We start from the raw sequence: 27,429 nt of genomic DNA, 5'->3' as shown, positions 1-27,429 counted from the left end.
ACCCAGGAGAAATAGTAGACGGTTTACTCATACAGAATCCTAATAAGCAGCTTGGTATCACCAGATTGCGATTTCAATCACAAAATAGCAATATTTGGACAGCAGTTGAACAACTGACGACCTTGCTCCGATCTATATAAAATGGCCCCATTGGAAGGATTGGTGAAATGGTACAGATCGGAGTCATCAGAGGGCCAGCTGGCCCAGTCATCCAAAGATTAAAGCGACATACATGTCTGGTGTGGAGGACCAAAGATGAAAGGGCGCCCTATGAGATGGACTTTTGAAGGCAAACAGGGTTTTTACCCTTTTAATGAAAAAATCCCCATCAATCTGTGGGGAAGAGATTTTACAGCAATTAGGGAAAAAATGAGTATTTCGGTTTTTAAGGGGCTTGTTGAACCTGCCAACACTTTCACCTGTTCCTATCCAATGGAAAACTGATACACCAGTGGGATAGAGAGTCCCTTTAAGTAAAGATAAAATTGGCCTTATTAGATATGTATAGGAGCAGTTGACCGGACACTTTAAAACCTTCTAAGTCCTTGGAATTCCCCAGTGTTTGTTGAAAAAAGAAATCTGAAAAATGGAAGATGTTAAGGATTTAAGAAAAGGAAAACAGATGGAAACTAGGGAACTTCACCTGATTCCATCTCCTACTCAGTTGCCTAGAGAAGGCCCGGGTAAATAGATATTAAGATTTTTCTATTCTATCCCTCTGATAAGGAGGATTGAAAAGATTTTCCTTTTCAGTCCCAACATTAACTTAGCTGAGCCTTATAAAAGATATGAATGGACAGTTTGCCCAAGGGAATGAAAACAACCCTACTATGTGTCAAATTATGTTGCTGCTCTTTGCCCAGTGAAAAGCATCCCCAAAAAGTTATCTTCTTTACATGGATGACATTTTGGGATTATGAGGAACAAATGTTAAACGTTCAAAGATCATAGAAACCTGGAATTACAAATTTAAAAAAAAATTAAAGGGCCTTTTCAATATTTGATTGGAAGTAACCCTAAGGTGCTTAATTCAAAAAACTGTCCTGAAAGAAAAGCAAAGACACGAATATTTTCAGAAATTGATGGGAGATATCCAGTGGTACCAGTGAGGTTTGACTACCTACGTTACAATGTTATATGACATTTAAGGAGAGAAGTGTTAAATTCACCACGCCTGTTACAAAAAAGTCAAAAACTTTGAGGAGAAGGAACTGGCTTTATCCAATGTTTTAAAAGGTCCCAAAACCCTTGGAATTGTTTTTGCCACAAAGAGGACCCACAGGTCCTTCATCAAGGCAAGGTTGAGTGGGGTGAATCTCCTGGCACAACCAGAACAAACCTTACACCCTACCCGTGCTTGTGGCTAAATTTTATTAAAGGCCACTAAGGGGAACAAATTTATCTGGGACAAGACCTGATAAGATATACCCTTTTATCCAATACACAAATTAATTGTGTTGTGGACCATCCAGGTGGCAAATTTTATTAGCCATGGCTAAATTTTTTAATGGGTTCCATTAAAGATAACTAGATATTACATAATTGGGATGGACCCTTTGAAGAAAAGTTTGAAAGTTCCTCTTCAAGGACCAACAATCTTTAGGATGCATCCAAACATAATATTTGTGCTGTGATTTTCATGATCTAACTATAAAGAGAGGAAAACTCCTTTTAGTCCACCACAGAATGAATTTCCCATCATTCTAGCTCTTCATTATCCAGGAGACATAAAAAAATTCTGATTCGGCCTATTATAGGGTGGTAAAAAAATTGCCACAGCCCAAATAAAATTTCGTCTAATATATAATATTTTTGAAACTTCAAGAGCAAGGAGAAACATCCAGGTAAATCTATATATTAATGTCCATTCTCATAGTGGACTTCCAGGTTATATTTGATGGCAATTAAAGGCAGATAGCCTTCTAACTATGTTTAATAACCCTTTGTTCCAAAAGCCCAGGATCTCATTCTAAAATACATCAGGCTGCTCGGCTTTTACGTTTACAATTTAAAAAAAGAGGAAGCTAGGAGATGTAAAAGCCTGGCTTGTCTTCCTTTCCACCTCCACACTGCCTGGGAAGAACCCTGTGGTTTGAGATCCAGGAAATCTGGCAAATGGATTGACCCATTATAAATCTTTTGGTCATCTTCTTTATCCAGTTGTGGAGAAAATTTTCGGGATTCACTTTGCAATGCCCAGCAAAAGAGACAGCCGATCTCACTAATTTTCATAAAGCATTTGCCATTAGGGGCCACAAGCAAAAAACAGACAATGGTCCTCTTATACTTAAAACATTTGACACTTTTGCACAGTATGATTTTATACACCAAGGCATACCTTTTAACCCTCAAGGACAGGCAATAGTGGGAGGAGAAACAGAGATATTAAGACGCTCCTCCAAAAAAAAAAGAAAAGGGGGAACCACGGTAACCCTAGAAACTTCTAAATCTAGCTCTTTATTATTAACCTTTGATTTTTGATAAAGATGCCTGGCCGGCGAAGGTTTTATAACCCACCAGAAGGTCAGTGTCCAGTGCAGCATACTATCTTTAGATAATTGCCAGGTGATGTGGAGACCCAGAAAGTGGTGAATGGAAAGGACCAGAAGGCCCTTTGGGGAGGGGTTTGCTTGTATCTCACAGGTGGAGAAGGAATCAGATGGGTGCCAACAAGCCTTATTTGATTGTCCATCCAGAGAGACGGACAACCTTGAAACAAAGGGGAAGACCCAAAAATACGGTGGTTCTGTTGCTGATTGGTACCATTGAAAAGGGCAGTTATGGTGTTTGACTCATGGACATCAAAATTGTTGGACTTCAAACCCTTGGAATCATTGGATTCTCTTGAGACATGATAAGATTGTTGTAGGGATTGAAAACCCCAGGAATCATTGGATTCCTCTGGGCCATAGGATTTAAAACCCTAGGAACTGGATTCTCTGAGACAAGGACTTAAAACCTCAGGAATCATTGATTCTCTGAGAAATGATAAGACTGTTACAGGACTTCAAAATCTGCTGGAATCATTGGGCCCCTAAACCATAAAAAGATTTTTGAGGACTTCAAAACCAGGGGGAATTGGATTCCTGACATTGAAACAATGGACAATAGTTGGTTGGACTATCTTGGCTGCTGAAGGTTTGTGACTGTTGTTTCTACTCTCCTTCTAGGACTTCGGGATTTTTTCCAACACCATGTTGATTTTATTGTTTGTTGCGCTACTTGCATGTACAATTCATGTTTGTTACACCACATCGAGCCTGCACTTTGGGGAGAATCTCCCAAATACCTCTGATTATTGCATGTGCTTGTTTACCTCCCATGCTGATGGGTTTGTGGGAATAAGACCTTCAGCCCAGAAACCCGCTGAACCCCACTTTTTGTTTGTCATCCCCTTCCTGAGATGTCAGGGAGGGCGTGATCCTTTTTTAGTGCTTTCCGCCTTTCCTGAGAAGTCGGGGGCTGTGATCACCTCCTTTGGTGCTTTCACCCTCCTTCCCTGAGAAGTTAGGAGGCTTACACCTCCCCTTGGGGGTTCTGACCCCTGAGGAGTCAGGGAGGCATGAACCTGTGTTAAAAAAAAAAGAAAGGGAGAAATGGGCTGAATTTGAGTTGATGCACTGGGTCCCAAGTACATGAGGCTAAAATAATTGACTCTCTATTAATATACATGATTGGATAAAGAATGGCCCTGCCCACTCTCTGTGAAGTCCTGATGTGTTGTACGGAAATGAGATTTGGGGGTGGAGGCGAGAGAGACAGGAAGAGAAGCTGGGGAGAGGGCCTGGTTCATTCTCCGGCTGGTCGGTGGTGGTGATTGCTAGCTTTTGACTAGCTGCCCATTCTATCACCGATTCTTCCACCTCCAATCCTTTCTTCTTGAGAGAAGACTGAGATTTTCCCCAACCTGAATTCACTTTGGTTTAAAATACATGGTCTTCACATAGAAGAGAGTCCTCAGGAATGTCAAAGCCTAGAAAAGAGTCAAAAAACATCAGGATTGGGAAGATGAGCTTTATGGACTTGGAAAGAGAAAATCACCTGAGGAGTCGGGAAAGAAGCTGGAAAGATTGAACATTTATTACTGGCCAGGACGGGAGGGGTCAGTGAATGAGTGGTCTCAGAGCCACCTATTTATAGAAAGAAGAGACATCAAAATGTTCTTGATACATTTATCATAATAAAGGAATTTCTATTCTAGACAGAAGGCAAAGGTTATCACACTAAGATGCCATTCCCATATGGCAAGAAGACCTCATTTCTTTATGTTAATCAAGTTCTCAAGGTCTTAGGTTTTTTAGAGCAGCACATCTGGGGGTGTAAAAACACCATCTACATTAGGGCATGAAGAGCTACTAACAAACTTCTAACTACACAATTTCAAGGTTTTGTTTCTCACGGTCCCATCTGGGGTGCTTTTCCACTTCACTATGTTCCCTTCTTCTTTTTTTTTTTCCTGTATTTTCTGTCTCTCCCAAGATTTTCCCCTTTCCCTCAGAATTTTCTTTCCCTACATGATTCATAAAACAATGTGGATTAAAAGTAAATAATCTCACCACAATTAAAAAAAAAAACTCCAAGGCTGGTTTTTCTCTCTCAGAATCATTTATTTCATAGTAATTCCTAGAAGCCTCCTGTAACTTTTATGTCCCCACTGTCACCTCACTCACCTGCAGAGCAGCTCCTCAGGCTTTCTTGGTCCAGCACCCAGGGGGCTTCCCTTTGCTTAAATAAGAGATCACATCTTCTCTGGCAACTAGAAGCCCTGGCCTTGGAAATCAGGGAGGGATGAAGGAGAGAAGCTTGAAATTTAGTTCTCTTACTGATGTTGAGTGAAATGAGCAGGACTAGGAGATCATCATATACTTCAGCAACAATACTATATGATGATCAATTCTGATGGATGTGGCCCTCGTCAACAATGTGATGAATCAAATCAGTTCCAATAGAGCAGTAATGAACTGAACCAGCTACACCCAGCAAAAGAACTCTAGGAGATGACTGTGAACCACTACATAGAATTCCCAATCTCTCTATTTTTGTCCACCTGTGTTTTTGATTTTCTTGACAGGTTAATTGTACAGTATTTGAAAGTCTGATTTTTATTATACAGCAAAATAATTGTATGGACATGTATACATATATTGTATTTAACTTATACTTTAACCTATTTTACATGTATTGATCAACATGCCATCTGGGGGAGGGGGTGGGGAGAAGGAGGGGAAAAATTGGAACAAAAGGTTTTGTAATTGTCAATACTGAAAAATTACCCATGTACATATCTTATAAATAAAAAGCTATTAAAAAAAAAAAGAAAGTGTAGAGGGCTGAAACTCTTGAGTTGTTGCACTGAGGTCTTTCAAGCACTTAAAGCGAATTACTGATTGGACAATTCTCTATGGGCATATGCTTGGAAAATGATCCTTCCCACTATCCTGTGATGACTCAATGATTGGTGTATACAGAAGATTATAAGAGGGACTAGGGGGTAGAGTAAGATGAGCCAGAGTCATTTTTTGTGGTAGATGAGGAAGAAGGTGGTCATAGACATTCTGCTTCCATCAATTCCATCTGCTTCTACCCCTAAACACCAAGAATAAAGATGAAGGACTTTTGCTTATCCTGACTCCGGCTGATTCTGGGGTGTCTGGGGTGCTAGCGCAGTCATTACAGAAATAAATTTAGTTTTCTTTAGGGAATGGGGAGAGGATGCAGAGCGTGTATTTAGAAAGCTATAATAGGGTTTGTCTTATCATCCTGTTGTTTTTTGGAGAAAGAGTCAAATACTCTTCCCCAAACCTCTTCTGCAATTACCTTCCATTCTGGCAGAAGATTCTAACTCCATACCTGGGTAAAAAGGGCTACTGGGCCTGCACAGCCTCCAGCCTGATCAATGAGGACCTTAGCCTTCGCACTCCTGCTTCATAGACTAGACCCATTCTTTAGTTTCCATCAGGGCCTCTAAAAGAGAACAGCTGAACCTGGGAAAGCAGGAAGCCTGTGTCCTGAGGTCTACCTAGGAGCTGGGGAGGACCGTGGGGATGCCCTGGTGGAGTCTGGGCTGGGAGCCCCTAAAGAGAAAGTGCAGACAAGGAGCCACAAGTCTGGGACCTATGGGAACCAGCCTAAGGAGGGTTCACTTAAGGGGGCCAGAAAAGAGCTTTGGTCACTGGGTCCATGGTGCACCCCTGACAGTAGGAAGGAGGGGACTCGAGAATCACTAAAGGTATTGGGTCTTAAGGCGGATCTAAATCAATAAGAGGTGGAGATAATTCAGTGAATGGCTACAAAGACTCAAGTATCATAAAGGGAGGAGTTGAAGAGTCTTTTTGCATACATTAGAGCAATTTTGGCTAAAGTTTTGATTTACTGCTCAGAACTGAGTCTCTTTCTAGAGCCTGTGTACAAGGCTTGTGTTCTAGGATTCTGGCCTGAACAAGCAAGGCCATGTACTGGTCACTATGTCCCCGCTAGGACTGTCACCTCCTTACTAGGGATTTCACTGGTAGGGACCCCACAAGGCTGTGTCATGGTCAGTGGAATAAGCTCCTAGACACACACAGGGTGATTTTCTGGACCCTGTCCTTGAATGAGCGCGCACCCTCTCAGTGTGGCTTTCATCTTCTTGGCAAGGCTTTCAGCCACTGGGAGCCACACCAAGTGGGAAAGACCCACACGCATATAGATAAATCTATATACACAGCTACAGAGAACCACATGCATACGTATCCACAGATATGCTTACAAACACCAACATATAGACACACATGCATTTCCCCATATATAAACTTGTGTCTAAACAATATGGCTGAGATATAATGAAAGTTTCTCTCTTAATAATTTCAACCTCTGATCTGATGTATATTTATGCACATCTCCATTCCTATATTTGCCAGGTTTTCTCCTTTTATTCTGCTCCTTACTGTTACTTAACTTTCCTGCACCCATGGATCCCTCCTTTTTTTTTTTTCTGTCCCCACCATTCCATGGCCCTCTGCCTTTTCCTTCCTCCTTATTTCTTTACAGATTTTGGAGGGTTCTGTACCCTTCATGGCATATAAGGAATGTTGCCTGTTTAACCCATTCCTGATGTGAGTAGATTTTCAGAACGAAGAGTCCTCCTCTAATGTAGTGTTCTGGTTGGTTTTCTGGGGTTCTCTGGAACAGCCTTTGTTTGTGTAGAGCAATCACCCTGAGAATGGCCAGGGATAAAGTCCAAATTCTTTATTGTCTCTTTCACAGTCTTGTCTCTTTGCCTGGTGCTCAGCTAGCTTTCTTGTGGCCTTCAGATGGGACTCGGTTTCAGAGAAGAAATGCAGGAAGCCAGGCCAGGCACCACGGTGGTATGAGATGGAGGAAATCTGTCTCTATTTGGCTCCCAGAGCTCCAGCTCCTGCCTCCAGTCCTCTCTCTTCTCTGAGACTGACTCTGGCTGACTTTGCCCCACTTTATATGCTCTATTTTAATGACATAATCTTACATGTGAATCTTGTAGAACTATATTAAGGACTAAGTTCATGTACTGAACGAACTGTTAATCACCAGGCAACTGGATAGCCATTGTCTTATCGATTCCACTGAGTTAGCCCCTTGTAAGAATCCTTGTTTCAAGTACAGAGTTCTGACCCATAACACTCTAGCGCCTCTCTTTATTCTTCCCCTGCACCTGATCTGTATAAATCCTTCTTCTGAGCTATCCACTTGCTGATGTCAGTCATTTCCATGTAGAAAACAGAAACAATTTGCTCACTTGAAGCACCTTACAGCTAACCTTGGTTCTTGGCTTTGAAATGTTAAATTTCCTACTGAGCTTGGGTTTGCTGGATAGAAAGTCCTGAGAATCTGCATTTTGCATCCCTGGAGGATGCTTGGGTGCAAGTCACATCCCTCTCTCTCCTCTTTGGGGTGGGCTTTTATTTAGGGCCAGTTCTATGCCCCTAAGCCCGAAGCAGTTAGGAAAGATCAGTCTTCATTGTCACCATCACCATCACCATCTTATTCTCCCTCTGTCTCTGTCTCTGTCCCTGTCTCTCTCACCTCATTAGAACAAAATGATCTTTACATTTTTCCATGACTAAAATTCTGTTGACATTCGATTGAGGCAGCAGTTTAAGGGGTGGATATAAAAGTGAAGCCTTGAACTTTCCACTGTATGAGTGCAGGGACTTGGAGCTACTGGACCATTTCCCAGAGCCCCAACTCACCTTGTCCATCGATGCTCCAACAGGCTCCATCATCAGCCCAGCCTCTGAGCACGCCTGCCTTGCACAGGGAGCAACAGTCCTTTTCCTGTTCTGGATCACTTTGGGAAGGTCTGCTTGCCTTTTGCACACATGCTGGCTCTTGCATGTGGCTTCTCTCTCGGATAACTGCCCGTCCAGCTACAAACCGCAGGAGCTTTTTTCTGCATGTTGCCCATCTTATTGTGTAGGATTTGATTAACTGGCTGTACCGGAGGGAAACCGCCTCAGAGGGAGCAGACTGTGACTGGCTCACTGAGGCATCTGCCACACAAATGAGGATGGAGGCTTGGGGGCCGTGTATGACATCATCCTGCCATAGAAGTGGGTGGGGCTTCATCATTTCCTGGCGCCTCTTTGGCCCCACAAACTAACGCCAGGCAATGAATTAGGAAAGGAAACAAGGCTTCCTCTCAGGACCAGGCTTCTGGCTGCCCCGGGCTGTGGCAGTAGTTAACAGTCCAAGGCCCAGTGCAGAAAATGGCATCCGTGGCCCCCAATGATCTGACTGACCAACCAGCCAAAACCACGGCTGTCCCTTCGCAGTTGCTGACAGAACAGCTCCCGTAGTAGAGGACCCCAGGGAACTGTCAGTAGGCCCCATGGCATGGCCTTAGCATACCTGCTTCTTGTCCCCCTTTCTCCAAGAAGACCAAAATGACATCACTTTTTAGCATGGAGCTGCAGTGTGTCCCACAGCGGCTGGTCCGACCACCAGGAGCTCCAAGTGCTGGGCCACAAGTTGGGCACAGATATGTTCTGGCTGAATGTTGTAGGTAACTGCCCTAACTGGGCTTCTCATGTTTCCTCTGGGCTCTTGATTCCGTTTTGCTTATAGAGCACAGCATCGGTTTTGCATCTGTCTTGCTTTTCGATACCAACCCCCCCAGTCTCAAATATGACCTGAGCTCCATGGACTTGGAAAGAGAAAACCACCTGAGGAGTCAGGAAGGAGGCTGGAATGATTGAGAAGGTGGAGAGAGGAAGGGGCCAGACTTTGGGGGACTGGTGGATATTCTTATAGCAAATAAGAGACATCACTCTGAGTCTTGGGGATTTAGTGTCTGAAAAGGCTACTTGGCTTTAGGTTGTTGGAGCTGTCACTCCTGGGGGAAGGAGCACTGAGAGGGGTAGGAAAGCATGAAGTCTAGGTTGAGATTTCTAGGAGAATGCTGAAGAAAAATAAAAGGAGAAAATGAGACAGTAAACATCAGGGGGCAATGTTCCCCACAATGGAGCAGCGTTCTCTCCGACCCTGCAGTGATACACAGTATTCTGAAAGGAAGACACCATGGAAAGGAGGAATCTGTGGGGCTGGTCTAGAAGCAATGGCAGAAATGACCTATAGGCAGAGCTCAGAAGATCACTTTGGAGGCTTTCACTGTCAGAAGTATACAGGGAAAAGACAGAGACTAGAGGAAGAGAGGGGCTGGGGATCAGAGAATGAGAATCTAGAGAAATGGAAAAGGGAAGATGGAGGGTGAAGAAGAGAGAAATCGTCTTTGGAAAGGGGAAGAAAAACGGATGGAATTTAAAGACCAATGAGCAGGAGTGGCTAAAGGCTAAGGCAGGAAGGGGAATCTACAAGAGAATTTAAAGGGAAAGGGGGAATTGTTAAGGACCAAGCCTAAGTGTGAAGGGACAGGTCGGTTCTCCAAAAGCCCCCAGAGCTGTGAATCATAACAACCCTGAAGGAATTACAAATCAGCCTTTACTGACACAGATGTTGCTTATGGATGGGTAATGAAATAAATTGGAGGCAAGAGGAGAGAGGTCAGAGAATGCAACTGCCTCTCAGTCTCCTTGTATCATCCTTTCACATGAAGAGATCCACTCTACAGGTCTCAGTTAGATCCCCAGCAGCCACTAGCAGGGGGCTCCCGTATCACAACAGGGAATGAAGCAGTGTAGATTGAGATGAAAACAGAAGAAATGAACTAATGTCTAAAGAAACTAAAGGTAAAAATTTATTTATGACATCTTCTCAATGGGAAAACACATAGAAAACATCTACAAAAGTGCCAAGCTAAGAGATTAGGCTCAGGGAATAGAAACCCTAGAATCTGCTATGACAACCCTCCCCAAAAGAAAAAAAAAGAGAGGGAATAGTGAGGGAATGCAAATTCTTAACAAGGGAAGGACAGCCTGGAAGAAGCAAAAAACGTGAAGATTAAAAAAAAAAACACAAAAAAAAAACTGGCCGCATTCTAAAAGAAAATGCATTAAATTCTCAGAGTGTAAGCACACAGACATCATAAGGATCATCGATCGCCCAGAAAGACATAACTTGGGGGAAAATGGAGACATGGATGAAGAACATAATCCAAGAGAACTGGCCAGAACTTCTAAACAAAGAAAAACTGAAATTACAAAGGAAAGAATTCAGAGATTCACCTAACCGAAAAACAAACCCAAAAAATCCCCATGGTTCCTGACTCCAAAGGCAGTAGCAGTTACATTGAACAATTCACTTCAGAAGCACAAAGTCCTACAAGTCATGATGGAGTGCCCAGGTGAGAGAAAAACAGGGCAGCCAAAACAATGAAGTTTTAAGAGTGTTTATTGCTAGCTAGCGACTGAACCCCAACCCCAACACGGGAGGGGTCAGTAATGAGTGGCCTCAGGGCCATATATTTATAGAAAGAAGAGAGAGACATCAAAATGTTTCTTGATACATTTGTCATAATTAAGGAATTTCTATTCTAAACAGGAGGCAAAAAGTTATCACTCTAAGGGGGGTCATTCTCAGGCAGCAACAGCAGCATTTCTTTAAGTTTATCAGATTGTCAGGGTCTCAAGACTCTCAGGACAGTACATTTGGATTGTTAAAAATACCATCTGCATTAGGGAGTGAAGAACTAGTAATAAGCTTCTAACTACAAAGATTGAGGATTATGTTTCTCACGGTCCCATTTTGGGCGCTTTTCCACTTCACTCCCCCCTTTTCTTGAGACCATCAGAGACTGGATTCATCAGAGGCCAGGGGAGGGAGAGTAAGTGACCCTGGCAACAAACAACTTAACAGCCTGGATCCTCTTCCTGATATGTGTGGTTAAACAATCAAATGAGGGGCATTCAGTAGATCCAGCAGAAATAGGGTAAGGGGGCCTATCTGGGGGGTCACAAGAGAGGTTACCCAGGGGGGAGCAACTTAAAAGTGACTGGGACCAAGACAATGATTGGCATTGGGACATCTCCCAGTCCTTGATCCGCTATCTAACTGCAGAGAGGGATTCTCTTATTACCCCAAAGTCGTCAGCATAGAAACAGCAAGCTGCCTCAAGGGCCATACTTACCCCTCCTTGCTTAAGATAATCTAGCCCCCGGTGATTCTGTAGGACCACCTCTGCCAAGGAGTTTAGGGAGTTCTCCAAGAAGGATATTTTATTTCCCAGGTCCTTCAATTCCTGGTCCACCTGAGAATCCAGAGCCAACAGCTGGCTGTTCCCCATAGATCAGGGCAGTGGTCCCCACAGCCATGGAGCCTGCTATCCCCAACCCCACTAGGAGGGGAACTAGAATAGGAGCAGCCCTCCTTGCCCTAAGAGACCAAAATATTCTTCGACTCCTTCCTCAGAATACAGATAGACCCGAGGGAGCACGTACACAAGCAGGCAAAACTCAGGAGATTCTTTCAAGGTTAAAGTGAATTCATTGATACAAGGGGTTAATCCCATAGTGCATGCAAACTAAGACCCTGTGGGAGGCCGCATTAGACAGTTTACAGTATCTTTGTGTGGGGAAACAGCAACAACTTCCACACAGTGTTTTTTGTATGGGGAGTGCTCCAGATTGGAGCCCTCCAACTTGATGCACCTTGCCTCCCCCTGCACCCCTCCCAAAGTTACCCAGGGAACGTGGGCAGTGCACTCTTGGGGCAGGTTCTCAGCTGAAAATGAAAGGTTCAGGATGGAGGGGGCCTCTGTCCCCCAAATGGCACGTATATCTATGCCCATAAAGTGGGGGGGGGGGCAGGTCCAGGCAAAGTCAGCAGCTTGTGGCAAGAATAGGGTTGGTCATGTTTATCAGCTGGTGTATCTCATCAAGGGCTGACATACAGGTCCCATAGGGAGACAGCGATTCTCAGGGAGTGAAGGCTGAGGAGGTGTATTAGGGCCTATGGGGATGTTTTCCCTCAGGAGGGTCCTTCTTTGGGTTATGAGCAGGGCTCCCCAATCTCTTCCTGCAGCATAAAACCTGACACCCTAGGTCCTCCCCAAGAGCTGGCATAGGCCCAGATAGAACCATGACTGCCCGTAAGTCTCATTTCCGGCCTCCACCTCCCCCCAGTAATTCATATTAAGGTCCATGCATATCTATGGGGAGAATAGTGGCCAGGCTTCCTCAATGGGGGGCAGGGAGAAAGAGAGAGAATCAGGCCATAAAAGGGGATGAGACAGGAAAACACTGTCTTCCTGAGTCGGGTCCTGCAGGTGCATCAGGAGCAAGGCAAGGCCTTACATGTGAACGATGGATCCAAGCCTTGCGGTTGGCCACCTTCACCGCTGAGGGATTGGAGAGGATGACCTGGTGAGGGCCGGTCCAGTGGGGTTCCAATGCAGAACCACGAGGAAATTTTCTGGTCAGGATCCAATCACCCTGTTGGAGGTCCAGTCCAGCAGCTGGGGCCGGGGAGGCCAGGCACAGGCGCTTAGAGAGGCCTGACCACTGCCCGGTGGTCCTGGAGAGCCTGTAGGGACTTGAAAAGGGAACCAATAGCAACATCATAAGAGCCATCCTGCCCCAAGAGGGGAAGGATGGGGGGTGGAGGACCAAACAGGATCTTAAAGGGTGAGAGGGAGAGAACAGAAGGATTAGGAATACACCTGGCCCTAAAGAGGGCAAAGGGAAGAAGCCCACCTAGGGATGCCAATGTCCAACCGGAGCTTAGAAATGTGCTCCTTCAGTGTCCCATTCATCCTTTCTACCTGACCCGAACTTTGTGGACGATAAGCACAGTGAAGGCGCAACCTGAACCCAAGAGCTTTAGCCAGAGACTGAACAACCTTAGAAATGAAGGCCGGGCCATTGTCAGATCCGAGGGAGAAGGGGGGCCCAAACTGGGGAATAATCTCAGTTACAAGTTTCTTAGTCGTGATCAAAGCAGATTCGGACCTCACAGGAAAGGCTTCAGGCCATCCTGAGAAGGTGTCAACAAACACCAAGAAAAAACGATGTCCTTGAGCCTGAAATTCCATGTCCGTGAAATCAACTTCCCAGTGTTCCCCGGGTGATAGCCCTCGGGGGCGCAGGGCAGGCACAGTTGGGGAACGGGCAGGATTCACCTTGGCACAAGTCAGGCATTGGCGGGCAGCAGTTCCAGTGAGGGTTTTCATCCCAGGCAAAGAAAAGAAATGGGAAAGCAGATCATATAAGGGAGTCTCCCCTAAGTGAGTTAGAGAGGGCAGTTCTGAAACAAAGAATAGCACAAGGCTCTTGGAAGATTCACCTGTCCTTCTATAGGGCGCCGCCAGCCCTGGCCATCAGCTGGGTCAGGAGGATCTTGAGGCCCATAGGAGGATCAGTTGCCCATAGGTTTCACTGAACTCCCCCTTATCTAGAGTTGGCATACGTACAAGTAACTAGCCCTAAGTTATATCAGTCCTAATGAACAGGAGGGGGGAGCTTGCAAACAGGGGAACTGAGATAGGGCCATTTAGGTAACTGTGGCATAACAGTCCAATTCATTGAATTACCTTCCCCTAGATACCTGGAAGGTCTCAGAACCATAATGTTGCCAACCCTATTTGAGGCAGATAAACCAAAATAGAAATAGAAAAATGCAAGGACTTATATGGCAAGGGCAAGTCTCTTCCTGACAACCCCAAAGGCTCCTGTTGCAGCATGACAGAGGGAGCACCATCTCAGCCAGAGAATCCAGTTTGAGATGGACAGTTCACTCTGAGTTAGATGGTATGCAGCCATTTGTGCCCTTAACTCAGCTTCTGCTTATATAGGGAGTAGCAGGGCTCAAGCCAGTTGTGCTGCCCACTCAGAAGGGCCTCCCCACTCCAGGGGAGAAGGGTGAGGCCTGGAGTAGCTCCATCTGTCTCCACCCAGGATACAGATTTCTGAGCAGAGTTATGAGAGTATGTACAGTTATACCCTCAAGGCAGGTAAACTCTGGACTTTAGAAGCCTGGAATGTCCTTTGAGAAGGCTGAGATACCAATTAAAAACCTGGGGTTACAGTACTGGACACTACCAAGTCCCAAGGTGCCTGACTTCTGGTTGTTTCAAAAAAAAAAAAAAAAAAAAGGTGCCAAACACTGAGTCTGCTAGGGCAACTCCAACAGAATATGGGGTTTCAAGGTTAAAGCATAACCAGCAGTCACAGTCCAGTAGGTTTAAGCAAGGAGTAAAAACGAAAAAGGACTGCTTAAAGGACTTCTAATTCAATCTGAACTAGTGAGAGAGGGGGTGGGCAGAAGTACCTAGGGCAAAGTGAACAGGAAACTAGGGGTTCCTCTTTCCCCAATTTCCTATCTCTTCTTCCCTCCCCTTTTTACTCAGGCAAATGGAATCATCCAAAAAAAAAAAAAAAAAAAGCAAATAAATTGTCAAATAACCATCCCACCTATAAATTCCAAGAGTGAATTCCTATACATACCACAGTGGGGTTTCCTAAAAATCATTCAAACATAACAGTAAGAGTTACACAATTTTAACAATTTCCATCCCAATCTCAACACGCAGTAATAAATGACCCATGAAGGGTTTAACAGTCATTCATGAACCATTTTCCAATTCCCATATTAGTCTATCAGGGGCAGGGGGCGAAGCATCTCATCCAAAAACTGCTTCATACTGATAAGGGGCGAAGACAGTCTGAGATAGAAAGACTGGTCCACAAGGACTACGGTAAGATGTGAGGAGGCCAAAATAGACCGTCCAGCAGCTGCCCATGGAAAGAAACATGTTTGTCTCACAGGATAGCCAAATGCCTGTCAGCTATAGTCCCAATAAAAACAGCAGTTAGGTTTCACAAACCACTGTTAATTGTCCTCTCATCATTTAGAAACCTATAAAAACCTGAATATTTTTGGACACGAATGTCCAGTAACAGATAGATGAGCAGGCCAAACACTTATTTGCCTAAGTATTTAGGATATAATGATTACATATAATCAAATTTGAAACAGCAAGGTATGACACAATTGAATTGCATTAACAAATTCTAGTGACCATTGGGTCCTATTAGGCACAGGAGAGAGAAAAATGCAGAAATATGAGTATAACATAATCTAAAAACTGATCCTTCAGCACATACAGGACACAGGATAAAGAAACCTTAATTTAGTCATACTCCAGGTAATTGTCCTACTAAACATCAGAGGGTGGAGCTTAAAAACTCCCTATAAATATTAATTACAAGCCCAACAAATTTTACCTCCAATAACAAATTCCATTGAACAAAGTTTCAGGTAGATCCCAAACAGGTATTTACCATGACCTTATATTGATAACAGTAAGAAATTTGTTCCAGTAAGTTCGCAAATCATCTTTCATATCTAATAAGGCAGTGTCATAAGTCGAACATTATACAAATCATTTTGCATTAAAATACCTAATACACAGAAAACTTCCAAATTACATATTGCCTATAACAGAAACATTTCCAAAAGATCAAAGAAAAAACTATTATTTTCAGAAGTCTTTTAAATGATGGGCATACAATCAATACAATCAATTAAAATTTATACAGAATATCCTATAGTCACATAAAAGAATCTGAAAGATTCTTTAAAACATCAATTAAACTTTTAAAAATAACTTTACCAAATTATAGATCACTTTTATGACTATATTCCTTAACCAAGGAAATCATTATATATCCAAAAACAAAAACAAAAACAAATGTAGGCTGTCCTTTTAAAATGACAGTTGTTCCTGTCAGCCAGCTGTGACTTGACAAAAAAGGCTGGAACACACTTAGTGGGAGAGAGAGGAGGGGTAGAGGAGGAAAGGAAGGTGAGCTAAATCTGCACAAAAGATTCCCCCCTGTTCCCATTCAGGCTTCCCCACACAGAAATCCTTCCATTAAAATCCTTCCTACTTAACTCTTTTCTTTCCCTCTGATACATACTATAAACACGTTTTAACAATCCTTCCTTTAGATGCTCCATTGCTAAAGTAGCAGAAGCAGTGTGGGGTGGGGTGGGGGGGTGAGGAAGGGAGTTGTAAGTTGAATCTTTACCTTTGAAGACAAAAGATCCTCTCCCGTTTTTCTTACCCCCACCTCTTCTCTTTTCTTACTCCTAAAACCCTTCAAACCTACAACTGCTCCTACAAATCAATCTTTCATAAATCACCGTCATTCTCCTTTTCCTTTTAGAAGTTTTAAGATTCACAGTACAGTAAATAGTTAAATAACTCTATAAAACCCACATGTTCAGCAAACATAACCCATAATGTTAACAAATTACCCAATGTTTCAGAAGCAAATCAAATAGGGTTTTTTTTTTTTTTAAGTTTTTCTTCCTTCTGCCTGAGTGTTTCAAGGCCACTAACATAAACTTCTTTTTCCCAGGTAGCATTAAGCAGATAAGGTTTTGTTGTCATTACTCTTCTTTAGCAGACTTTGAAAATCTGCTTTTCAGGAAAAACTTCCCCACCAGTTTAAAATAGTCAAGTTTTTTTGTTCTTTTACTTACAAATTAGTACAACAGGTCAAAAAGTTTAAAATCATCAAAAAAATGTTTTTTATACCAAGCATAGTTGCAATATGGAAATAACCAATTGCCAAATTTCTTAACCATTTTTCTTAAAATTTAACAGAGCTCTTTAAATCAACACAACAGCCAGACAAGTCATAAACATGCAACAAAAATCACACAGACATAGGGGGCACAATTACAACATTAAACAAAACATTTAACATATATAGACTAAGGGCTATCCAGAAACCTTAGAATAGCCCTGAGGGAAGTTGTTGCAGCTCTAGAGCCTTCCCTCCCAGAAACCAAATGGAGCATTTTAGGCTTCTGAGCCCCAGTTTGGTGCATTTCTCTGCCTTCACAGAGAATGCCTAGAGAACCAGATAATGCCAAAAGGCACTCAGAATCAGAGTTGTGCCACTGGCACACAGAACCAGATAGTCACAAGTACTCTTAAACACAAAGAGACAGTAGACAAATAATTCTGGAACACAAAAGACCGACAACCAGCCAGGGCACTGCGACAGCATCCTGTGGAGGCCAGTAGGTGTTACTATTACTGCGTCCAGCGTAACCACCTACAATCCTTGAGTACTCGCCCAGGAATAAACCACTTCCCAGAACGCTCAAAGCCAATTGAGTCAAATTTATGTCTCCTCTCCGGTCCACAAAGGTAGATTACTGAGGTCTGAGGCCAAGCAACGGCTCTTTTTGGTCACCCTCTAGAACCGGTAACCCCTTTGCCCTCTAGGGAAAGGGACTGGCTGTTGAAACAGAGCCAAAGGCTATCTCACTGGGAAGCCTCAAATGAAGTGCCCAGGCAAGAGAAAAACAGGGCAGCCAAAATGATGAAGTTTTAAGAGCGTTTATTGCAAACTAGCGACTGGACCCCAACACCAACATGGGAGGGGTCAATACTGAGTGGCCTCATTTTTTGATACATTTGTCATAATAAAGGAATTTCTATTCTAAACAGGAGGCAAAAAGTTATCACTCTATGGGGGATCATTCTCAGGCAGCAGCAGCAGCAGCAGCACTTCTTTAAGCTTATCTGGTTGTCAAGGCCTCAAGACTCTCAGGACAATACATCTGGATGGTTAAAAATACCATCTGCATTAGGGAGTGAATAACTAGTAATAATCTTCTAACTACAAAGATTGAGGATTATGTTTCTCACGGTCCCATTTTGGGGTGTTTTCCACTTCAATGAGAAGAAAGATCTTCTCATACAAGAGATCTGGCTGACTTTGGTAGACTGATCTCTCCCAATGTTCTCTACCAAATTCATTTTCCTCCTTATTTTAACGCCTTTACATTTCTTCAAAATGTGGCAAGAACCAATCAGATTTTTCTACAAAACCCTTTCCATATTCATTACGTACATAAGATTTGCCTCCAGTGTGGATTTTCTGATGTCTAAAAAGACTTCTCTGGGATATAAAAGTTTCCACATTGGTTACATTCATAAGGATTTTCCTCAGTGTGGATTCTCTTATGGAGAATAAGACAGTCCTTTAGTGTAAAACCCTTTCCACAGTGTTGACAACATTCATAATGTTTCTATCTAGTGTGGATTCTCTCATGTCTAATCAAATTTCTCTTGCTTCTAAAACTCTTTCCACACTGGTTACATTCATAAGGTTTCTCTCCAGTGTGGGTGGTCTGATGTACAGTAAGATGTCCCTTCCTTCTAAAACCCTTTCCACAGTGGTTACATTCATAAGGTTTCTCTCCAGTGTGGGTTCTCTGGTGCAGAGTAAGACATCCCTTCTTTCTAAAAGCCTTCCCACACTGTTTACATTCATAAGGTTTCTCTCCAGTGTGGATTCTCTGATGTACAGTAAGATCGCTCTTGCTTCTAAAAGTCTTTCCACAGTGGTTACAATCATAAGGTTTCTCTCCAGTGTGGATTGTCTCATGTCTAATAAGAATTCCCTTTTGTCTAAAACACTTTCCACAGTGGTTACATTCATAAGGTTCCTTGTTAGTTTGAATTTTCTCTTGTGTAACACAGATTTCTCTCCAAGTGAAGTCACAGGGACTTATGGATGGTGGACTGTGAAGTTCTACCACAGAAAGGCTTTTCTTCTCAGTAGTGTCCTTCATTTCAAAGCTGATCTCTTGTTCTGAAAAAAATAACCAACAACAAACAGTAAAATAAACACTTTACACACACACATATATATTAATATCCCCTTCCCTCCATCAAATGAAAACAAGTTAAGTCATTTTGTATTTGCAAAGCCAAAAGAGAAAAATCTTGTTTTTTTTTTTTTTTTTACTAAAACTTTATTTTCAAAATGTATGCATAGATCACTTTCAACATTCATCCCTGCAATACACTGTTTTCCAATTTTTTTCTCCCTTCCTTCCCCCACTTCCCTCCTCTATATAGCAAGTAATCCAATGTATGTTAAAATATGTACCATTCTTCTATACATACTTCCACAATTTTTATGCTGCACAAGAAAAATCAGATCAAAAAGGGAAAAAATATGAGAAAGAAAACCAAATGCAAACACACCACCAAAAAAATAAGTGAAGTACTAGGTTGTGATGCTTACTCAATCCCCATAGTTCTCTCTCCACTACAGAAAAGGCGGCTATAAACATTTTTGCACATGTGGAAGATCTTTATCATTTCTTTGGGATACAGGTTCAGTAGAGACACTGCTGGATCAAAGGTTATGCACAGTGTGATAGACTTTTAGGCATAGTTGCATACTGTTCTCCAGAATGACTAGATCAATTCACAATTCCACCAAAAATGGATTAGTGTCCCATTCCCTTCAACATACATCATCATTATCTTTCCCTGTCATGTTAGCCACTCTGAGGTATTCTCAGCGTTGTTTTAATTTACGTTTTTCTGACCAATAGTGATTTAGAGCATTTTTTCATAGGACTAGAAATGATTTTTGCTTTTTCATCTGAAAATTGTCACTTCAAATCCTTTGACCATTTATCAACTGCAAAATGACTTGCATTCTTATAAATTTGAAGCAATTCCAAGACAAAAGTCTTCAATGGGTAGAATCAATCACTTAAAAATCCAATAGCTCACATCCCAAGAATGATTTAATTTCTAATGACCTTCATGCACAAATACATTGGATTCTCACAGTCCACCTGGGATCACACAGAAAGAAACTTCATTCTCACTACTTATACACCTCAGGCCACCAGCTCAGAGGGATTGACTTGACCCAAATCCCAGCAGCTGTGCCTGGAATTCACACCCTGTGAATGGCTAGCCTCTGCCTACAGTATTTGACAAATTTAAACTTTTTCCTTTTCTCTTTCAATGTCTGATCTCTGATGAAAGCACATTCATTTTTTTTTTTTCTGATACATTATTTGAATACTTAGGTTGTTGGTTTTTTTCTGGGGGATTTTTCTATTTTATTTGAGGCATATGTGATTTTGTTCTGATGCTTTGCTTCTTTGAGATAATCATGGCTTATTTATTTTTAGAAATTTATCATTAAATTCCCCTCCACATTCTTTTAACAAACCCAATTTTTAAAAAATGCAGGAAATCATCCACATCTGAAAATATATGTCTCATCTGGAAAACGGAGTAATCCAATGTATGTAATCGTCCTGTGGTATGGAAGGACAGAGCATGCTACTGCACTCTTCCCCTGTAGAAGTTCAAAACATCCTTGAAGGATTGAGACAATGATCCAAAAATGTGCCAGTGCTGTATTAAGTGGTAAATTCTCTCTTGGATAACAAGTATGTACATATATGCATCTTAACAACCCTTTCTCAGTGATTCCAAATGATCATGATCAGGAATGTGCAGTTTTGGGTGTTCATGGGATGTTTCCATCAAAAGGATGCTTTTGTGAATTAAACATTATTAAAAAAACAACAACAAAAAAACAATATAATGTAATATCTGAAACTGAGGTGGAGTACATTTGCTATTTAAAGCTATACTTGTCATGAGCCAATGGAAACAAAGATCAATTTAATAGTAATTGGCAAGTAATTTCCTCTGGTTACATTTAAAGAAATGACATTGCACCTTTAAAGGGGGCTTGTTCACCTCTCCTTCCATTGTCCACCTCAAACATGTTTTCATCACATCTGTTTCAGAATCAGAATAGAGCTAAGGGTACAAGGAGAAAAGTACGAACAGGGCCTTCAATCAGCAAGACCTGAGGGTTCATCCCACCTCAGCAATCTGCTACGCAACTTACAAGACCTCTGTCTGCCTCAGTGACTTTATCTATAAGAAGGGCACAATAATGGCACCCGAGTCCTAGGGTTCTCATGAGGATAAAATGAGACAATACTGACACACTGCATGTCACAGCAGGTGCTGTATAAATGCTAGGTATGGTATTTCATTCTGACCATTATCTCCCCAATTTTACTCTCCTTCTTAAACCATCATTACCTTAATTACTTAGTGATTTGGGAAGGCACTAAAATGATCAAATTTATCTACCCCACAGAGGGCTTCTACAGACTCACTGATATACTGTCTGCCCCAGGTGTCTGTGACCTCCATGAGAGCAGGGAAGTCCCTTGTTTCTCTTTATGTTCCTGGGGCACAGCCCAGGGTCTGGCTGATAGCAGGCACTTAAAAGTTTGCTGGCTTAGAGAAGTTCTAAGAACTGGCTTATCTGGGACAAGCTGATCCCCTTTTGCCACTTTCAGGAGAATTTCCATTGCTCCAAAGTGCAATCAATGACTTCTTACAGGATCCCAGATGATCACGGGAAGGGACCTACAAGGCCATGGAGCGCCTCCCACTCATTGTACAAATGGGAAACTGAGATTCCGTGACTGGCAGAGGAGAATCTGAGAAAAAGATCTTCCTAAAAAGTATCTGAAAAAGAATTCCAAAGCTGGTCTTTCTCCCCCAAACCTGCATTTTCCTTGGGGTAACTCCCAGAAGTCACTAGTACTGCTCATATCCCTGCTGTCACCTCACTCACCTGGAGAGCGGCTCCTCAGGCCTTCTTGGTCCAGCATCCAGGGTACTTGTCCTTGCTTAAAATAAGAGATCACATCTTCTCTGGGAACTGGAAGCCCTGGGCATGGAAATCAGGGAGGGAAGAAGAGAGAAGCTTGAAATTGAGTTCTCTTTAGGGAAGGGGGAGAGGATCCAGAGCTGCTCCATTGAGATTTAGCCCATTATATTGAAATAGGAGTTTACCCACTAGTGCTTATAACACAAGACATCTATGATAAGGTTTGTCCCATCATCCTGTTGTACACCTTTTTTGGAAAAACAGTCAAATGCTCTTCCCCTGCCCCCTCCTTTTGTCCTATTAGGTTCCATTCTGTCAGAGAGTTCTAACCCCATACCTGCATAAAAAGTGTTATTGAGCCTGAAGTAATATTATGCCATACATGTTTCTATCAGTAATAAGCAATATTGTTGTTAATTGTTTATATTGTAAAGAAAGCATAAGGCACAGCACCCGGCAAACAACATCTGGAAAGAAATGCTGATTCCTTTTTTTTCCTTTCTCACCACTGGTGCTAGAATGTGAGGGCAATAAGAAGGAAGATCAAGGATAAGTTTCCTGTACTAGAAACCACCATGGGCTTTGGGCTGAAGAGTGATGCTTGCTAAAAAGAAGAGTATTCCCAATTCTGGCCCGAGCCAAAGAGGGAAAGGTTTTCAGCTATAACTGTGGAAGCAATTTTCAGAGCGCTGGTCGACCAGTCTGTGTCCAGGTAGAGGTCAGCCAAAATAAGCTCAGAGCAGTCCCTTGGGTGAGATGCTTCCACACTGGTTTCACCTCTGACTTGAAGCTACCTAGAAGTGGTAAGAGCTTCAGGAACAACCAAGGACACCCTCAATTTTCTAACACACAAGGAAAAGACATACAGGAGGACACAGCAGACTAGAACTTTCCCCTTCTTGACTGATACACACCAAAACCCTGCACCCCAGGAAATGAAGATACGCCCTTTGACAGCAGATTCAGAGTTACCCAAGGAAATGTCCTTACCCAGGGACAGCAGGTTCCGGGCATTCTCCAGCATGACCTCCTTGTACAACTGCTTCTGGGGAGGGTCCAAGAGGCCCCATTCCTCCTGGGTGAAGTCCACAGCCACATCCCTGAATGTCACCAACTCCTAAAGCACCAAATCACCAGATGAATTCTGAGGTGACTTTCAACTCTCCAAGAATCCAACCAACCCTCTCCAGTTTACAAGTGGAAATTCAAGCACAGAAGGGATTGGTTCAAAACTGAGGCCATTTCTGAGGGTCAGAGTCGACTCCTGAAACCATGGGCATTAAGAGTCTTACTGCGTTTTCAGAAAAGCATTTTATAGAAGCAGTTGGAATAAAGCTGAGAAATGTGTTATTACTGAATGCATTTCCTTGTGGAATCAAGAAGAGTTTGGGTTTAATCTGTGAGGCAGATGGATCCTTGGAGAGCAAGAGGGTGATGGAAAGTTTCTTCTTTAGCAGAAGTGATTTAAGTGGTGGCTGACTTTCCTCCTCTTCCCTCTGCCTCCAATTTATCTCATTCCCAGTCCCTGTGTCAGCAAAGGCTGCCCTGCAACTCCTGCAGATGATGTGATCCACAGCGGTGGAGGCTCTCCGGAAATTATCTGTCCCCTAACAATTCCCCAATGTTCATTTGCCATATTCCCCTTGTCCATCACAGAGAGAGAGAAAAAAAGAGGCCCCCTGGGAGGTGGGAGAGGGAATGAATGTCTCTCCTCCTGTCCTTGTTGGTTCTTATATATTCTATTATAATTACATCATTGTTGGTGTCAATCTTGTAGAACTATGTTAAGTACTGAGTACATGTACTGAACTAGGGAACTCACAGCTAAACTAGGTAACCATTGTCTTATTGATTGCTCTGAGTTAACACCTTGTTTCAATTATGCTTCTCCGGAGTTCTGGCTCATTACAGTTCTATATACTATATATAAAGCAGAGCTAACTATAACTAACTGGTCAGTTTGCTAAATTCCTTTATGCTTCTAGGCTGCCATTCAATGTAACAAGCTGTTATGTTCTTTTAATGGGGTCTTCCCAATTATTTTCTTGGGTAACCCTATTGCCCTTTCAGCACTGTTTCATATTTCCTCTTGCTGGTTCTTATTTTCTCTCCATTTTTTTTTATAACCTGCTCTCCTAAATAATGTAACCTTTTGGTAAGGAGAAGGGCCTTTGTGAACTTGGACATGTTTGGTTGTAACTAGGAAGGGCTACCCTGACCTCCTCATGGTCTCTGTGTAATGCACATTTCAGCTTTACTTTTCTGTATTTGTTCCTTTTTGAACAACTTAGGAAGTTATTGTTCTTTTACATTTTTTGAGATTGCCATGGATTGCTGAATCTTTTTCTCCAGGGAGAACTTCTTTATCCACAGGATAACTTTTCAGTAAAGGAAGGAAATCCTGATGGAGGACTCATCTCTCATTGATTTCTTAACTCACATGCAAGAGAGGATATTGCAAACCTTTCCTTTACAAGCATCCCATAGCCGCCCCACCTTTACCAACAGGAAGGGGGCATAATGCACTCCCAAACTTCTCTTAAAGAGAAAGCCCAGCTACTCCTCATCATTCATTGGCTCTCCTCCTTTGGGACTTTTCTGACTGGGCTCTCCACAAGTCCCTGAATCAAAAGGCTGCTTTTCAGGTAGACCTCTTTCCATGTTTCTTGGACCTTGAGTTTTGTTCTGATGATTGTCAAGATGCAGAAATAGAATACTGAAATTCTGGTGTGGTAACTCTTCCCTGTTGGAATCTTTACAAACTGTTAAGCCCTTAGAGTTGATAGAGACAATAATTATCTAATTTGGCATGGTCCAATGATTGATTTGATCTTGGAAGGAGATATTTTGGGCCAGAACTTGAAACAAGGTACTAAGTACAACTGATAGAAATGATGCTTGTGTTCACACCTTTAGAGCGCTCATAGAAGCAAGAAATATTTAAGTACTCATTGGAGTTCTCATGTTTGGGAGATTTAGGGTTAGGGTTAGAAAGAGATATTGGAATTCATACCTCCCTTGAAGCTCTAAGGGCCAGAGAGCATGCTGGGAGATATCCCACAATCCCACTCTGGAGAAGTAGCATAAATACAGCTGCAGTGAGCCACTCAAGAGAGTTACTTGGGAACATTCCCAGGGGTTGGAGAGGAGCACTCTGGGAGGAAGCCCACAAGCCCTATCTTCAAGGCAAGAGAGATTCATTGCATCTTCCACCATGGTGCTGGCTAGAGGCTGAAGAAAGCAGAGGCAGAAGCCAAGGACAAAGCTGCAAGAGCTCTTGGAACCAAGCAGAGATAGGCCTCTGAGCTAACCGGGCTATATTGAAGGATACAATAAAAGATCTGAACTTTTATCAGCTGGCTGTGATTTTGGAATAATAATTTATTTCAACTGAGACTAAGGCTGCCTCCAGAAAACCTCCCTGAGAAATCTGCTTTCTCTCAGAGAGAACTCTTATTTTAAAGAAGAAAAACACCAACACTTCCCAAAGAAAGAGAAATAAGAATGTAAAAAACTTAATCAGAGCCCAGAGGAAATGAAATAAACAACAATTAACAGTCAAAAAATCTGCCCTTGCTAAAGGAAAGTGTACTGAAGGGAAATACACACCAGGGACATAGAAAAGTAAAGGATGGGAGCTTTCAGGGAAGGGCACTGGTTAAAAATAATGGACAATCTCATGAAGGAAATGGCCAAAAAGAACTGGTTCCTTCCTGAAAAGAAAATGAAAATGCAATGGAAGGAATCCCCAGCTCATCCACAGTGTTCTAAAAACCAAACCCGGGATCCAAAAACCAAACCCATGGCTACAAACTGCCAGGCTGGTAGTAGTCACCTCTAATACAAAGTCCTAGCAGCCTTGAGGAAAAAGACTTTCTCATACAAGGGAGCGGGCTGACTTCTCTAGGCTGATCTGTCCCAGTGTTCTCTACCAAATTCATTTTCATGCTTATTTTAATGCCTTTACATTTCTTCACAAATCTGGCAAGAACGAATCAGATTTTTTTTTTACAAAACACTTTTCATATACATTACTTACATAAGATTTCCTTCCAGAGTGGATTTTCTGATGTATAGCAAGATCAACCTTGTATCTAAAAGCCTTTCCATATTGGATACATTCATAAGGCTTCTCCCCAGGGTGGGTTCTCTGATGTACAATAAGCTCGCTCTTCCGTCTAAAAGCCTTTCCACACTGGTTACAATCATAAGGTTTCTCTCCAGTGTGGATTCTCTGATGTTCAGTAAGAGCTCCCTTGTATCTAAAAGTCTTCCCACACTGGTTACATTCATAAGGTCTCTCTCCACTGTGTATTCTTTGATGTACAGTAAGATGTCTCTTGCTTCTAAAAGCCTTTTCACAGTGGCTACATTCATAAGGTCTCTCTCCACTGTGTATTCTCTGATGTATAGTAAGATGTCTCTTGCTTCTAAACGCCTTTCCACAGTGGTTACATTCATAAAGTTTCTCTCCAGTGTGGATTCTCTGATGTACAGTAAGAGCTCCCTTGTCTCTAAAAGCCTTTCCACAGTGGTTACATTCATAAGGTTTCTCTCCAGTGTGAATTCTCTGATGTATAATAAGAATCCTCTTAATGCTAAAAACCTTTCCACAGTGGTTACAATTATAAGGTTTCTCTCCAGTGTGGATTCTCTGATGTATAGTAAGAGCTCCCTTGTATCTAAAAGGCTTTCCACAGTGGTTACATTCATAAGGTTTCTCTCCAGTGTGAATTCTCTGATGTATAATAAGAATCCTCTTGATGCTAAAAACCTTTCCACAATGGTTACAATCATAAGGTTTCTCTCCACTATGTATTCTCTGATGTCCAGTAAGATGGCTCTTGCTTCTAAAAGCCTTTCCACAGTGGTTACATTCATAAGGTTTTTCCCCAGTGTGAATTCTCTGATGTATAATCAGAATCTTCTTGGTGCTAAAAGCCTTTCCACAATGGTTACAATCATAAGGTTTCTCTCCACTGTGTATTCTCTGATGTAGAGTAAGATCTCTCTTGCTTCTAAAAGCCTTTCCACAATGGTTACATTCATAAGGTTTCTCTCCAGTGTGTATTCTCTGATGTTCAGTAAGATATCCCTTGTATCTAAAAGCCTTTCCACAGTGGTTACATTCATAAGGTTTCTCTCCAGTGTGGATTCTCTGATGTACAGTAAGAGCTCCCTTGTATCTAAAAGCCTTTCCACAGTGGTTACATTCATAAGGTTTCTCTCCAGTGTGGATTCTCTGATGTATGGTAAGATCTCTCTTGAACCTAAAGGACTTTCCACAGTTACATTCATAATTGTTCTCTCCAGTGTGAGTTCTCTGATGTACAGTAAGATATCCCTTGCATCTAAAAGACATACCACAGTTACATTCATAAGGTTTCTCTCCAGTGTGGATTGTTCCATGTCTAGTAAGAGCTACCTTGCTTGTAAAACCCTTTCCACACTGGTTACATTCATAAGGTTTCTCTCCAGTGTGGGTTCTCTGATGGGTAACAAGTGCTACCTTATGTATAAAGGCCTTTCCACAGTGGTTACA

At 42.3% G+C, this 27,429-nt stretch overlaps 2 protein-coding genes across 2 annotated transcripts in view; both read right to left on the bottom strand.

The window, feature by feature from the left end:
• LOC111718837 (zinc finger protein 260-like) overlaps window positions 1-27,429 on the bottom strand; it is a 99,071-nt gene that overhangs the window by 28,653 nt on the left and 42,989 nt on the right. The gene's annotated exons all lie outside the window — the stretch shown is intronic.
• Window positions 15,970-26,922, bottom strand: LOC105749245 (zinc finger protein 345-like; the record flags this gene model as incomplete). Its single annotated transcript, XM_031957090.1, has 4 exons — window positions 15,970-19,025; window positions 21,852-21,947; window positions 22,878-23,004; window positions 25,927-26,922. Coding segments are annotated over 4 exons (1,785 nt in total), but the record flags the coding sequence as incomplete, so codon positions are not given.

The sequence above is a fragment of the Sarcophilus harrisii genome, chromosome 2, assembly GCF_902635505.1.
Source record: "Sarcophilus harrisii chromosome 2, mSarHar1.11, whole genome shotgun sequence".
In the NCBI taxonomy this organism is placed as follows: domain Eukaryota; kingdom Metazoa; phylum Chordata; class Mammalia; order Dasyuromorphia; family Dasyuridae; genus Sarcophilus; species Sarcophilus harrisii.
The sequence above is the reverse complement of the archived record's forward strand: the minus strand, read 5'-3'. Positions and strand labels throughout refer to the sequence as shown.